General features: G+C 40.4%; 1 protein-coding gene and 1 long non-coding RNA gene across 2 annotated transcripts in view; one reads left to right on the forward strand and one right to left on the reverse strand.

Moving 5' to 3' along the window:
- Positions 1–1161: 1161 nt before the first annotated feature.
- The window catches only part of SHISA5 (shisa family member 5), a 55488-nt gene continuing 40289 nt past the window's right edge, over positions 1162–16360 (reverse strand). The window contains exons 4-6 of the mRNA XM_007055589.4: positions 8907–9022; positions 7837–8055; positions 1162–4568 (exon numbers count right to left, since the gene is read on the reverse strand). Coding sequence (XP_007055651.2) covers positions 4489–4568; positions 7837–8055; positions 8907–9022 — 415 coding nt within the window. The 3' untranslated portion in view covers positions 1162–4488. The remainder of the gene's footprint in view (positions 4569–7836; positions 8056–8906; positions 9023–16360) is intronic.
- Positions 4843–12021, forward strand: LOC122466773. The gene is made up of 2 exons (XR_006292572.1): positions 4843–6371; positions 10992–12021. It is a non-coding gene; the product is annotated as an uncharacterized LOC122466773 (long non-coding RNA).

The raw sequence follows: 16360 nt of genomic DNA on the forward strand, positions 1-16360 counted from the left end.
GAATTGCTTTGAGAACAGACTCTGTCTTAGAATGTACTAACACAATTAGCAGCTTGCAAGTTTCACACATAGAGGGAGAGAAACAGTACCAAAAACCAAGAGACCTCTTAATTAGTAATACCCTGGAATTTAAACTATGGGGAATCAAACTCATTTGTGATTTTAATACAGAACTTCTTTAATATGATCCAACATAGCTACCTGCAGTCTGATTAATTTTGGGATTGGACTGTATGTATCTGCTGACTGTCTAATATGTCAAGAGCAATTTAGTTGAGGACAGTGTGAAATAAACTTTCTACACTTCACTTGTACACTAATCATCAAATTATATACGAAACATTGCTACATTCCAGGTGGAATGAGATCCGTGTAATACTCTTGATTATTCCAAGGTAAATAAATGCCTACCTAAAAGCAAATTTTTTACAATTGGAGATTATAGGGAGCCTGATAGTTCGATACTCTAATAAAGGGACACAGAATCCTTTAATTGTTTAACTCAAGACTTCTCAGTGACCTATATGAAATGAGTGGGAAGTCTAAATTCAATTTCTAGTACACAGTATCCATATTACAAAATCACCACCTCATTTGGACAGATATGCTCTTCTAGGCAGAATCAGAAAAGCTTACTCATACACCTTGTTTACACTAGAGTAAAAGGTGTGTTAGAATGTGTTAGCTCAAATGTTTTAACATGGAAGACGTAGCACACCGCTCTTAACACATGCTACATTGGTCAAGTTGAAGCACGGGGGTGCATCAGCTTTAATCAATCAGTTTAATGTGTGTTTAAGTCTGTACTCCATTGTCTACACTAGACTTTCCCATAGTGTTGGAATGTGTTGGCTAATGCATTCTAATATCACGCCTTTAATCCTAATCCAGATAATGCTTTACAAATGATCCTTTTAGATTAGGTTTGAACAATATTGTCAAGGTAACAGAAAAGTTTGTCCTGCCCCTGCCATGCCCATTTTTGTTGAAAAGACTTAAGTCTGAAGTGGCAGCAACCATGAGCAATATATTCACCATACAAGATGACTAGAAATACTAACGTTAGAACTGTCAAACACACTGGAGTAACACGTAGCTAAACAGGCACGCTTCTAAATGTGACAGCTTTCAAAGTAATATGTAAACAAAATGGACACTATATACTTCAGACATTTGCATTTATTATAAATAGATGTACAGACTTTATGCCAGTTCTTCTGAATACTTCTCACGTGTAACTACAAACTACTTACAAAGCAAGGTTATAATTGAGAAAAAACCCTAAATTATATGGTATATTAGTACAACAGAATATTCTACTGTATTTAATTCACTACTTTTTGAAATAAAGGCACTTACAGAGTTTATAAAAACACAACTTTTGAAACATGTAAAGTTTGAATTCCATTCCCCCCTCTCCCTTAACACTATCAGTTTTACATTTGCAATATATAAGCTACTTTTGACTAACGTGTTATCAATGCATAAAATAAGACTTTCTGCTCTTAATTACACCCACCATTAACATAACTACATGAGTTACATAGAAACAGAATTCACTGGGTTACATGGAAACAACAGATTTTGGTCCAATGTCCATCTTTTAGCTATGATTAATACTCACTATACACTAAGAATGAGAAATTGAGTTAAGTACTTCCACTATGAAACAGGAAAATGTACAAATCTGCACCCATTTCCTCCTCCTTCACCCTGTCCAGCTCCAGGAGTAATTAATTCATTAAGCAATTCTTCATTACTAACATACAGCTCCCATTAATATATACATAGTGAGGAAAGGATACCACACATGCAGTTCTTATCCTACCCCTAATCACATGATATTCTCCTATCCTCAGATAGCATGTCTCTCTCACCATCCTGAAATTATCCTGACTGTCCATTGTACAGTATCTGGTTTACAATATCTCTACTATGGATCCTCTGTATATGGACTATTTTCTCAGGGCTAGGGGATTGTAAGTCACATAGGCAGGATATATGCCTACACACAAAGTTCACCTTGTGCCATGCTCTTCCCTTAAATGGGAAAGCCCAAGAGGAATAGTTATGTCCAAAATTGTACCACACCTCACTGGAGTTACCACTTTAAGCAGAAGAAAGGACAAAAATGCAGAGGCCCCAGCTTTGTAATCAAAGAACCAAACTACTATGGAAAATCCCAGCCCCAACTCTGAGGGCCTCAGGTCATCTGTGCTGAATAGCTGCCCCTTTCTGTTCAGCCTCTACCCTGGCAGCTGTCTAATCTGGTTTCTGTGATGATCTTGGTCCCCTCTACTGCACCTCTGCACTCCTAATCGTCCAGCCACCCACACTGGTAGAAGCTACAGAAAAGGAATTATTTTCTGAAGTGTTATCTGGCATAAGACATACGGGATTTCTAGAGGAACATACCCCAGCAGAAACTTCTCAGCTTGTCTCCCCCTCCTCTCCAGCTGTTCCCACACAGCTCCAAAAGTGCAGTATTTACAGTGAGGTGCTACCCCATCTTCTGGTTGCGAAGCAGGGAAGAAAATGCACTGTGCACTGTATAACTCAACTCCCTCTTTGTGCCTGTTTCATGGCCCCATTTAATATTATTAGCACAAGTGCTCCCCTTGGTGCTATGTAACAAGGCAGACACAGAGTCTCCTATCGGAATGCTGGACACTTGCTGAAAGTTTGTGAAATTCCCTGGAGGCCATCTCAAACGAAGGTTGAAAAATCCAAGCATAGACTGCCTTTTAATTTCTATTCCTACTGTCTGATACTAAGTTGAAGTATAGTCAAAGCTGTTTTTGAAAGTTAGTTTCAGCCACAGGAATTCTGCAGTTAGAGGCAAGATAAACAACACTATCAGTGACAAGGTCATGTCTGTACAAACAAACTTGATATATATTTATATTTAACCTATCACAAGTACAGGACCCCAAAACAAGCAGCTTGTAAACATCTCTAAACAAATGAAACCAGAATGAGAGTAATGTCATAATATTCCATCAGTTCAGCTCCACTGAAGTAACAGTTAATTGATTAGTTTCATCACTGGACAATAAAAGCCTATTTCAATTTTAGAGAAGAGTTGTTGAGGGCTTTTGAAAAAATCAGATTGTGCAGTGTGTCTAAAATTGTGACTGGTTTGGTAAATAAATTCTAAAATTGAAAGTAATGCTGTGACTGGTCACAATTACGATGGGTTATAAAAGTCAACATTTTAACAAGACACTTATGATAGACAATTTTTCTCCCTGTACATGTGCAATTTTCCCTGAAGTAAGCTCCTTTGCATCTCTAGGGCCAAATCCTGCCATCTTTACTTAGTCCAAACTCCCATTACACTCCGTGGAAATTGGGAGGATAGCAGGATTTGGTCTTTGCTGTACAGCATGTTGAGATTTTTTTTTCCCCAGTATTTTTTAAGTCAAGATTTAATTTTATTGGAAGAGGCGTCTTCCTTATAAAGTTCCTATCTTAGTGTAAAAAACCACACTCAAGATGTCCAGGGCTTGATCTTGCTGGCAGGCACATGAGGCACATCTCCCTTTCTCTTAAGTGAGCAGGATTTAGCACTGGGCCAGACTGTTCTTCTGCAAGTTTGAGAAGCAGTGTTTTCATCACAGGGACAATGCTTGGTTCCGTCAAGGTGAAATTTTTTTCCATCATCATCAAAACGTAGTCAAAACTTGCAATAATGAAGCAAAAATTCTCATGCAGCGTTCTTAGGTTTTCAGCTTTTTGACATGTTTATTTAATTGAACAATGGAGGGTTGGTTTGTTTGTTTTTTGCCAGGGATAACAGAGAATTAAACAAAGGAAGTGAAAAGACACCTAATGACTTGACACGTTTTGAGTTTTAAAATTGGAAAGGAATAGATCAAGCGCATGCCTTATGGGCACAAAATAAATGCAACCAGTGTGGAAAAAAAGCTATAAGAACATGTTCCACTATCCCTTTCTGAAGACAATTCTATTCCAGCAAAGGAAATTTCCCTTTTAAAATCACTAAGTTAAGTGTAGCTTAATTCATCATGTTAACTTGAAAACAGGAAGATCAAATTTTACTAAAGTTTTCTGACAGTTAGGTTCTTATATTTTAATAATATGCACATGAATGCTACAGCTTTGGGTGCTTACGACTGTTTAACTTATTTCTGATCATTCTTTTTGAACCCACCCTTCAAATTATTGCACAATACACATTACCATGCTTCTTATATCTGAACTATTCCCTTTTCACCCTTTTGTCACTGGAATTTGAGCAAGTTTCTCCTGTTGTATTTGCCTGAGGTATGGAGTGAACTTCAAGTGATAATTCTTTTTCTTGCTGAGCTCAGTGTATTTTAAAAAGCTACTGATTTAGATTTCTCTCTTTACAGAGGGACGAGGGACTGCTGCATTTTACGAAAATGTGCTACAGCTGTATGGTTTAAACAGCACACGTTATACTTTACAAAAAAGTTTTGCACAGAGGCATAATAGAAAATCCATTCAATAGGTGGGCTTCTGAGGGTCCATGTAAGCAGGATTGTACGGGGGTTGATTGACTGGGTAGGGCGCTCCAGCACCAACTGCAAAAAAACAAAACACAATACAGGTATCTCATATTAGTGTTCTCATTCTATACTTACTTTTCAATGATAGCTCTAATTCAGGGGTGAGCAAACTTTTTGGGCCGAGAGTCACATCTGGGTGGGGAAATTGTATGCAGGGCCGGGGCAGGGGGTTGGAGTGCAGGAGGGGGTGCGGTGTGCAGGAATGGGTTCAGGGCAAGGGATTGGGGCAGAGGAGGGGTGAAGACTGCAGGAGGGAGCTCAGGGCAGGGGGTTGGGGTTCAGGGTGCGGCAGGGGGCTCAGGGCAGGGAGTTGGGGTGCAGGAGGGGTGCGAGGTGCAGGCAGGGGGCTTAGGGCTCCGTCCCTGCACTGCTTACCTAAAGCATCTCCGGGGTGGCAGTGGCGCCCACTGGGGCCAGAGCAGGCTCCCTACATGCCTGTCCTGGTCCCATGCCGTGCCGCTCCAGGAAGCGGCCAGAACCACGTCCCTGCCCGGCCCCTGGAGGGGGAGAGGGGACCCAGGGCTCCAGAACACTGCCCTTGCCATGCCTCCAGGTACCTCCCCTGAAGCTCCCATTCACCGCGGGTCCCTGTTCCCGGCCAATGGGAGCTGCAGGGGGCGGTGCCTGGAGGCAAGAGCAACACATGGAGCCCTCTACCCGCCCCCAGGGACGTGGTGCCGGCCACTTCTGAGAGCGGCGCGGGGCCTGCAGCACCAAGGGGGGCAATCCCGTGGGCCAGATCCAAAGCCCTGAAGGGCTGGATCCAGCCCATAGTTTGCCTACCCCTGCTCTAGTTCCTATTGAATAAGTCAAAGATTCAGCTTAAGTTGCATTTTAGTTGTGTTGGAGAATAATTTACTAGCGATAACTTGAGAAATATTCACACTTAGAGAACTGAGCCTGGAAGCTCTTTGCAGCAGGCTATGTGCATTTCCCTTTGTAGGATCAAGCACGTTTTTGGGACTTAAATAATAAATCATCCTCCGCTGTAGGCTGCAGCTCATTAGGGAGTAGCATGTCAAATACCAGTAAGAAGGTCCAACACTCCATTGGTTAGAGGGCAGCAGTGCACATACTGAGACAGGCAAAAGTTAATGTCATGTAGGTAAGTGAAAATAAGCCACTGGATGAGAAGATAAAGGACTGAAAGATATTCCTCAGATGGAGGAGAAACAGAATATCCTCCTGGGGAGATGCTCACATTGTTAATAGCATCAACTAGGAGTTACTTAAAATTCTTTTTTTTTTTTTTTTTTTTAAATAAAAAACCCTCTCAACTTTCTACCCAAGACAAAAATATCAGCATTTTACGTTATTTATTTCCCCCCGCCCCAAATATTGATTTTTCTCATTGCATAACATTTTCAGCAAGTGTATTCAACTTCCTTCACCAGACATCTCAAAAACCAGTTCTTTTCTTGGACAAAAACAAAAAAAATGAGCGTCAAATCAGACCTTTCATTTGCCTCTACAGTCTAATCCAGTCTCCTTTGAGTTTATGACTGTTTTAGCTGAGCACTTTTCAAATTAATTTAAGCTCACGTGTTTTTCCCCCCCTACATCCCCTAGTCAGCAGGAACTTTTTTGGCTGGTGTTATATAAGGTTATGTCAACGTGGACATTCTGTTTTATCTGAAGGTGCTGAGGTTCATGGCAATTCTGATGTCTTCCAGGAACAGCTTCCACAGTAATGGGGTAGTTGCTGAGTAAGCTGTCTCCAGCACTCAGACTCATCCTTGATATAAACAGTTTAATTGTTCCAGGGAAACATAGCTGTTGTGAGATATGATGATCACAGAGCATGACATGATCTTTCAGGTAATCTCCCCTTGCTATGATTATCATAATTCCTTTGTTACAGCTTCCTCAAGTCCCAACTTGTGCTCAGTGTTGCTGCCTAGTTCCTCTTATATACAAAGCAGCACAACCATAGCATCTCAGTCTTTCATCTCCACTGGAAGGACTTGTATTTTACAATCCAGTTCAAGGCTGCCTTCCTTGTTTTCAAGACTCTCTCTAGATTCTAATTCTAGTTCCCAAAACTTCTCTTCTCTTCCTTGCTCCCCCTGCTTAAGCACTGGCCTCCTCTCTCGATTTCATCGTGAATGGTACAGAGGAATCTGCTTTTTGCTGATTCTGTCATCTGAAACATCTTTTCTGTAGAGCGCTGCCCAATCAATTCTAAATTCCAGCACAAGTTCTCTCTTTTCCTTTGTCTACACTTCCTGATGTTTTTGTTTCTGCTGTTTTTCTTTAAATTATTTTATTTACTGAGCATCCTGAATTAAAAATACTGTACTTTGAAAGAGCTACTAAGTGGGCTTGTTTTCCATGCTACTCAGGATAGGAAAATATATCCATACTTACATAAAGTCTTTTCATCTAGTTGGAAGGTGCACAGATATTTTATAGTGAATTTTCAGCCTAATTGCACTTTGAAAGATGAGCATCTGTCCTCTAAACTACAAGCAAGCTGAAGCCGCCTTTGTAAGCCATCTGTGAACCTTCTTCCATAGAAAAATTGTAATTTTCTATTTGTAAGTGATCCTAACAGTGATGACTGGCAAGAGACGCATATTGTACATGGAGCTATAGCCCTGGTCTACACTACAGAGTTAGGCTGACACAAGGCAGCTTATATTAACCTATATAAAAGTGTCTACACTAAAATTTTGCTCTCACTGACATAACTTGCCTACTACACCGACTTAACTCCACCTCCATGAGAAATGCCGAGTCAATGTCGATGTAGTTAGGTTGATGCAGTGTCAATGTAGACACAACGTTGCTTACGTCGACTGGTGCTGGCTTTCAGAAGCCATCCCTCAATGCCCCATACCGACAGGTCAGTCTGTGCAAGCGTTCCTGGTGAGGAAGCGCACAGCTGACACAAGGAGCAAAGTATAGACACACAGAAGCGATATACTTACTGCAGCAGCTATATGCCGCCGCAAATTAGGTGGACTTAATTTTGTTGTGTAGACATGCCCTTAGAATGGAATCAAATGGTACATTTTTAATCTATTTTACTTAAAAATCCCATTTTGGATAAATACAAAGAACAGATCACCTTTGTGAAGTGAAGTATTAGTGTTAGTCTATGAAAGCCAAGCATGTTAATTAAGAAAGGGTGCCCCGACAAACAGACTGGTGGTGCTCATGTGTAGAATTAACACCGATTTGTTACAAATGCATTTGTCTTCCTAGTGAGCTTAGTGAAGAAAGAAGAAACATGAAGTTTCTCTTCTTCAATTGTGTTTTGCTCTTCTTGCTATGGCCTTACCTGCCACTGTCTCAGAGTAGGCTGGTGGTCCTGAAGGTTGCGTTGGATAAGGTGGAGGATACTGTGTTGGGTAAGGTGCTGCTGGCATTCCATGTTGTGGCTGGACTGGTACAGGATGATATCCTTGATAGGGTGCCCCTGGGTAACCAGGTGGTATCCCGGGCTGCTGGGGATATGGTGCATGGACCACTGTGGTGGAAGTTGTGGTGGTCACTACAGCTATAAACATACAAAAGTAAGAAGCATTTACTACTGATGCGTCAAGCAGACATCCAGAAGAAGTAATGAAGATATGGAATATTTTGAACATTCTTTCCTATTCCCAAAAGGGAAATCACTGTTTGATTTGTCTTTGTAAACACCAGGGAGAAACCCCAGTTCAGATTTCTCCAACATATTCAGAGACTAGTACCTCCAGCCCTCATGTTTAAGTTAGTGGGATGTCTAGAGTAGAAAATTAGGAGTTAAGACTTACAAAGTGGTACAGTACGCTTTGAGTCATAGTCAACACAGCTTGTCCATTAACAAAAATTTCTTGTTTTAATTGACATAATATGGCTAGCTCAGGAAATGATTTAGATAATCTGTTCCTCAGTGATAATCCAAAAGACAGATCATCAAGATTCCTTGTTTTAACGTAGCATGAGATGGAGAGGAAGTAGTTCTCATTCTCAGAAGGTTTGTTTAATCTCCTGGCACTAATGACCTTTCAGTAATTGCAACAGTTACTGTTGCACTGTTTGGACCTTGATATATTTCCCATGGCCCCTCTCTTGCAGAGACTGCCATAGGGAAGAATGTTTAAAGGAATCAATTATTCCAACATTTGCTCACTAAAGAAAAAACATTTGAAAACAGGGAAAGACAATTATGTCCAAAAATATTCAGCGATTCCTATAACCACATCAGAGTTTGAAGTGTCTCAAAATGCTTACTTTTGGTATTCTGGGTGATGGTGTGTGGAAGGAGCGGGGAGAGGAGGAGTTGTGCTAGTTTGACAATGATGCTATTTACTAAAAACAAAAAACTTCATTGAAGAGAGATAAAAGTTAATATAAACAAATACTCACGCTGTTGCCTCCGACACATTTTATACAAGCAGCAGCATGAACAGGTGAAGCACAGAATGACAGTGACTACGAACACCACAAAGATGGTGACCCCTATAGCCACAAAGGTCCCAAAACTGAAAAAGAAGAGGCACTTGAAAGTCACACTGGTTTTTGTAAAAAGAACAGGAGTACTTGTGGCACCCTAGAGACTAACAAAGACCGACAGTAACATTCTTCAGCTATGCAAAAACACTTAGGAGCCTGTGTGCCATTCCAGCTCTATTTTTGTTACCATTTATTGTTCACTATCACATATTTGAACAGTAAAACAGCTGTTTAAGGGTCCAGTCCTGAGTGAACTCAAATCTACTGAAAGACAATGCAAGCAGGAAGCTGCTCAGCACCTCCTAGGGAGCATTAAATGTTTTGCATGATTGAACCCTAACATGGATAGTTTAATCTTTTCTATTGTGATGTGGTTGTGTGTATTTGTACTTTCAAGACCAGAGATATAAAGCTTCAAACTCATTTTAGTCACATTTTGGATTTTTGGACAGTGGTTCTCAAACTTTCAGAAGCCCAACACAACTTTTTTCCATTAATAAAATTGTGGATCTCCCATTAAAACATGGAATGCTTGAATCAGTCAGAATGCAGGTGTTCTGTTTGTTTTTTCCAAGCCGTCTCCCACTCCAAAGTCTTCACAGTCCTCTTGGTGATTGCAGACAATGGTCTTAGACCCTGTGTTTTGAGGTCTTGTCAGATCTGGATCTTGTGCAGTTTGGATGCAACCAGAATTGATTACACTATCCAATGACTATCTAGTAGTTTGCATTAGAGAGACAGGAATACTCATCACAGATAGCACTCTTGTTGGCAGTCTCAACATAGGCAAGCCAAGGATTGCTTTGGCATTTTCTTTTTTTTCTTTCAGTAGTACCAAACCAAGGAGAGAGTACAGGGTGTTAGGGTCTCAGAACTTTTTTTTTTTTTTTTTTTTTTTAATTATTACCCCTGATTAACCTTTTCAGTCTAGAGAGTTAGATACTCAGTGGAAGTCTCCCATTTTCCGCAGACCTTTTTACTGCTGTGCCTGGTCCTCAAGCGTTTCTGAAAGATCATTGTTTAGAAGCCCAACTTATAGCTGACTTCCTATGTAGTCTTCTTTACTGATACATAAATCACAATGCCTAGGTTGTTCAAGCAAAGGCCTTTTATGCTTTAATTATAAAGTAGCTCAAATGTATGCATTTAGCCAATCTGCTATTGTTTTCTGTGATTTGAAATCTAATGAAACGCTTCATCCATTCAGGCTATTTTGTGTGGACTTAGATTGAAAATCTTGTGGACAGTTAAATTTGGCATTTATATTTCTTCTTTATGCTAGTTCAAAATGAATTAAGTTCTGGCACATCATCATCACCCAACAATGGTAAAAAACAATCACAGGAAATCACTTTCTTTTAACAATGAACTTTAATAAGAAACACAAGATTATGTTTAGAATTATCCTGCCCTCTGCTTCATTGCTGAGCTTCTGCCTAAAGTATTTCCTAGCCTTCTGCCTGTCTTGTTTCCTATCACAGTTTAAATAAAACATATGTATGCCTACAACCATTTTCACATTGGCAACTGAATAGCTATCAGATGGTGATTAGTTTTCACTACTGACAACCCAGGCAAATTGAATAACTGACCTCAATTTGAGAGGCTCTGAGCTCCTATTACCAATTCCTGAGGCCTCATGTCTCAGTTTTCCAGTAGCCTAATAGGCTGGCAGCCAATAAACACTAGTGAAATTAGAAGTAAAGGCTCTGTACTGTTATTTATTAAGCGAATGGCTAGTGCAAATTAAGACTGGCCACAAAGACCCATTACAAGATACTTTAAGCACATACTCAAAAGGAACAAGAGGGAAAGGAGTCAAGTGCACAAAGATTCATACATGAGAATAATTTTGTTTGTAAACATACAGAAATAGTCACACAAATCCCAGCACAAGAAGATTTAAGTACTTCACATATGGTCTTGCTACATGTTTTATGTGTTTTTAAGAAACTAACTTATTTTAAAATAAAGATATTTCTGGCTCTTATTTCACAGATTGACTTCACTGACAAAATTATGCCCTGGTGTCTAGTTGTCCTCTTTGCTTATGTGACTTACAATAGCCTTTCTTACCAGCATTGTGATATAGATATAACTCACAGTTCAGCTGCATTGCCCACCAAACCCCCATATTATAGTACTTAAACTAAGGCCTTGTCTTCACTGCTAAAAAAGGTGTGTGTTTTTTACCTCAGGGTAACTAACACAAATGAGCTATCCAGAGATAAAAAATACAGTAAAGACCTGACACTTCAGTTTTATTGTAAGGTAAACAGCTCTATATTTCCTCCATAGGTTGATCTCAGCAAGTTTACCTCATGGTAAAACTGAAGTGGCCAGGTCTTCGCAGTGTTTTTACCTCAGGACAGCTCATCTGTGTTGGTTACCATGAAGTTTAAAAAAAACACCACATGAAAACACACACCTTTTTAGTGGTGAAGACAAGGCCTAAGTTGCAGCCTGCTTGTGACTGCCCCCGACACCTTGATTCCTTTTTATATGCCTATTCTTGTACTGAACTTAACATTGTAGTAGCTCAGACCAATCCAAGGAGGAAAAAAAAGGGACAAACTCATGTATGGTCGCTTCTCTTAACTGTAAAAGGAAATTACATTTGTTTTTATAAAACGCTGGTTTGCTATGTGCCACTGTTTGTGGAGACTAAGTTGAAGTTAGTTTCCTTACTTGATCAACTAGCTAGTTCACAACATTCTATTGCCAAATTACTAGGTAATAAACATTTTGTCCAATTTTTTGACAGAGTGCTAGCTATGGCATCCTGGTCATTTAGGTAACTGCGTAACAGAGAAGGTGTGCTAATAATAATCAGCCAAACAACACCACAGGACTTAAGCTATTTCTGTCAAAGTGTTTTGTTGGGAACAACTCTTTCCCCCATATTAAGTAGAATCACTTTTCTCTATGTTACCAAGCCTTTGATAGACATTCTAGACAGAAGTCATGTGTACAAAATACTAAAAAAAAAAAAAAAAAAAAAAGATTATGTATTCAAAACATTTTGGGACTCCTAGAAACCATCTTCAAACCATTACCCACACAAAGGGACAGTTTCCTCAAAAACACAACAAACTTCTTCCAGACATTCTGCAACATCAACCACCACCCTCGGAGTAACAGCCTTGCCACCGGGGCGGTCACCTCCCTATATACCAACATCCTTCACAATGACAGCATCACTGCCAGCCTTAAATATCAACAAGACAATGGACAACACTCAGATATCCACCCGAAATACACTGCCAAACTCATCCAATTAATCCTCACCCATAATTTTACATTCAACAAGCACACACTTTGTCCAAACCCTGGGAAAAGCCTCCAGCACTAGAACGGCTCCCCAATATGCCAGCCTCTTCATAGATCCCTAGGAATAACTATTGGACAAAAATGCACCACAAAACCAATGTCATACCCGAGATATGTTGATGATATTTTCATCCTCTGGACAGACAACCTAAACTCCTTAACAGATTTCCACTAAAACTTCAACAACCACCACTCATCCATTAAATTGTCTCTAGAATACTGCTACACTAGCATCAACTTCCTGGATACCACAATCAGCTTCAATAATGGAACCCTACAGACAACTATATAAAAGAAACCCTCGGATTACCACATGTACTTTCACAAATCCAGCAACAACCCCAGACACACAAAGAAATCTTATCTATAGTCAGGCACTCAGGTACCACAGGATATGCTAGAAAAGAAACTCCAGGATATACACCTTAATACATTTAAAACTGCCTTCACCAAAAGGAGGACACTCCACCAGAATAGAGATTGCATCCTGGAACAGAACACCCAAATATTCTGAGTGAACATGCTTCAATACAGAAAAAACCCTCTGATCACACATCCCTCGTTGTCACCTACCACCCCACTTTGCAGCTCATATGGGGTATCATTAAACAATTACGAACCATACTCAATGGGGACCACACCCTGAAAGAAATCTTTCCCGTACCCCCTCAACTGGCTTTTGAACAACCCCCCAGTCTTGCCATGCTCGTCATCAGAAGCAAGCTCCCCACAGTTCAGGGCCCACCAAATCAAAGTGGCACCAGATCCTGCAAAACATCAGATGCAAAACCTGCAGACATCTCTCCACTGCTATGATAAATCAATACATCTCACAAGATCCATTGGTCCTATACATGCCTATCACAACATGTGGTATACCTCATCTAGTGCACTAAATGCCTCAGTAACAACTATGTGGAGGAATACAATACACCCATTACACTCTCAAATGAGCTTTTACAGAAAAACGATCAAAGACAACAACCACCATATCACCTGCAGGCAAACACTTTTCACAAAGTGATCCCTCTTTCTGACCTCTCAGTCCTCATCCTCAATGGAAACCTGCACAATGCCTTCAAAAGTCGAGTCTGGGAGCTTAAATTCATGACTTTACTAGACACTACAAATCATGGACACAAAGACAATGGATTTAGGATTCATTACAACAATCTATAACCCACTAACCCTCCTTTGTCCTATGACTGCAGAGGTGTTAACTGCCTACGTCCCCTTAAAACATCTCTTGCAATATGTGTTACCTCCTTAAGCTAAACAATCTGTTCCACCTTGTATTTAGCTGTGACACTGAATAGCTTTCCCAGACCTGAAGAAGAGTTCTGCGCAAGCTAGAAAGCTTGTCTTTTTCACCAACAGAAGTTGCCTCACCCATCTTGTCTCCCTAAATTCCCAAAAAAGTAGTTACAGAGATATTAGCGAACATGTAGCAACAGCTATATTCTAATCTCACAATATAAACATGTCCTTACAAATATTCTCTTGTGGCGCTCACGCATTCAATCTTTTCCAACATTGCTGAGTATTATATTTTTCTAATATCTTTCAACCAACAATGCAGAGATACCAGCCTGAATGTTAGTGCCTGAGTGTTAGTGCTGTATTATGGTGCTTCAGATAGAGAGTTTTTGTGTTTTTTTTTAAAAAAGAACTGATTCACTCTGATGAAGAATGATGTGGATGTTTTTCCTCTGCATATAAAATTGCTCTTGATATGCCCTACACTGCAAAATCTTTGACAGATGGCATATATAAGTTACATGTGAAGTTTGTTTCTTAAGGGGTACATGTAGAATTTATGCCAACTTTCTCATTCAGTTTAACACCTGAGTGTGACTTATCTGCCAGTCAAGCATTTTTGTTATTTCAAATCACAAAAGCAATTAATTTACTCGCATTAGAGATTCTAAATTCATTGGGGGAATCCTGTGTTTCTCACCCACTCCTATCTCTATTCTTTGTGTGCACCACATACTCTCTCCAACAGGTAAGACACTGGAATGGGAGTTAGGGGAGACCCAAGGCTCTGCCACCAACCTGGTACATGACATAGGCAGAGAGATTAAGTTACTTGCCAGTTTCCTTATGCACAGAGCTGGGTTGATACTTAATTACCATTATAAAGCACTTTTATAATTACCATTATAAAGCACTTATAATTACCATTATAAAGCACCATCTATGGATGGCAAGTAGTAACTATTTTTACTATTCTGGAATTCCTGCACTGTCAGGAACAGCAACAGAGTGGAAATGACTCATGTTCCTGATGAATCCTCCCAGAGAGTGTTCTCAGTAAAGAAGCAGAAGCACAAACAAAATCATTTACTGATGCTGGAAGAGGTTTGCCATGTGGCAAAGGAAGAGAAGAGACTCAGAGGGGAAGCTAGCATTTTTTACACATCTATTGCCCACCAAACTGTGTGAACTTCAGCAGTGGTACATTGCAAAGGAAACCATGTTCTGCAGGAGAAGCAGCGAAGGCCTCTGTGATGGGTTTGGTCACAGAGACCCCCTTGCTGGCATGTCTCTGCAACCCGTGGTAGGGGCGGTGGGGGGAGGGAAGAAGGGAGAGGAGGCTCTGTGTGCTGCCCCTGCTCCCAGTACTGTCCCCGCAGCTCCCATTGGTTGGGAACCAGCCAAAAGGAGCTGCGGGGGTGGCACTTGAGGGTGTGGGCTATGCACAGAGACATGCCAGCAGCCAGCCGCTTCCAGGAGCAGTGTGGGGCCATGGCATGAAGGCAGGCAGCCTACCTGAGTCTTGCTGCGCCTCCCGGCTGGAACCTACACCTCACACCCCTCCTGCACCCCAACCTCCTACCCCAGGTCAGAATCCCCTCCTGCACCAAATTCCCTCCCAGAGACCTCACCCCTCTCCTGTACCCCCAACACTTTGCCCCTACCTGGAACCCCCTCTTGCATTCATTCTCTGGCTGTTATCAGGGACTTGCATAACTCTGAACATCTCTCTAGTTTTCTTTTTCAAATAACTCATGCACCATTTTTTGCTAAGCTTTCAGAGTAATTATTCGAATCCCTAGAGTTCTGGTTGCCTTCCTTTACTATTTTTTTACTGGTTTAGTACAAAGAATTGCAGCACAGCCTGGCCATCTTAATCCAGTGCCAGAATTATTTTTCTGTTACTTGTGTTCAGTGCCTTATGAATCCCAAACTCACATTGGCGCTCTCCATGCACTCACCTTTAACCTCAAATGGCTGTTAAATATTTGGCATAAACCCAGTCTGTCAATACTAAAAGTAATTTATGATAAACCTCACACTGTTTTGATAGTATGTACGTGGCATAACTGCAGAAGCTGATTTTTTAAATCCATCCTTGCAATCACCTAAGGTCAAGTTTAAAACAAAAAAAACAGAAACAAAAAAACCCTACCAAAATTTATGGCCCGTCCGGACCCCTGGCATGACAGTTGTCAGGAATAGCTTATAAGAATGGTTTTCCACACGACATAAAAAAAGATATCAATTGGGGTCAGAAACACTTAGCTGGATTTACCATTCCCCAAAATCTTTCTAGTTAATTAATTAAATGTATTGTTGTGTTCAATTAATAGTAAAAAAAAAAAAAAAAAAAAAGGGCCACTTTCTTAGCTCAATAGGCTAACAGTTTTAGAAAGTTAAGTACTGTTTTTCAGAGTTTACTACTTGTAGTGGCCAACTATTCCCAATGTTATCAGAATGGGTGTCCCAAGCTAAAATATTTCAGAGATGCTTTACCTGAGTATCTATTTGCTTTGTCAGAAGAGTTTTTTAGTTTTTAATACATCTTAACTTAAAAAAGTCTCACCAACTGTAGGGGCCTAAATGCACTTTAAAAAATATATCTAGCTGCTTCCATTTGAGGATCTCAAATAGCTTTATAAATATTCAAGAATTAAGTTTCACAACCCTCCTGTGAGATGGGGGAAACCAAAGAAGTCATGTAACTTATGGTAAGTCACCCGGAAAGCATGATCAGAGCAAGATCAAAACAGCTCTTGCATTTACTAGTCAAATGT

The sequence above is a fragment of the Chelonia mydas genome, chromosome 7 (assembly GCF_015237465.2).
Source record: "Chelonia mydas isolate rCheMyd1 chromosome 7, rCheMyd1.pri.v2, whole genome shotgun sequence".
Classification (NCBI taxonomy): Eukaryota; Metazoa; Chordata; order Testudines; family Cheloniidae; genus Chelonia; species Chelonia mydas.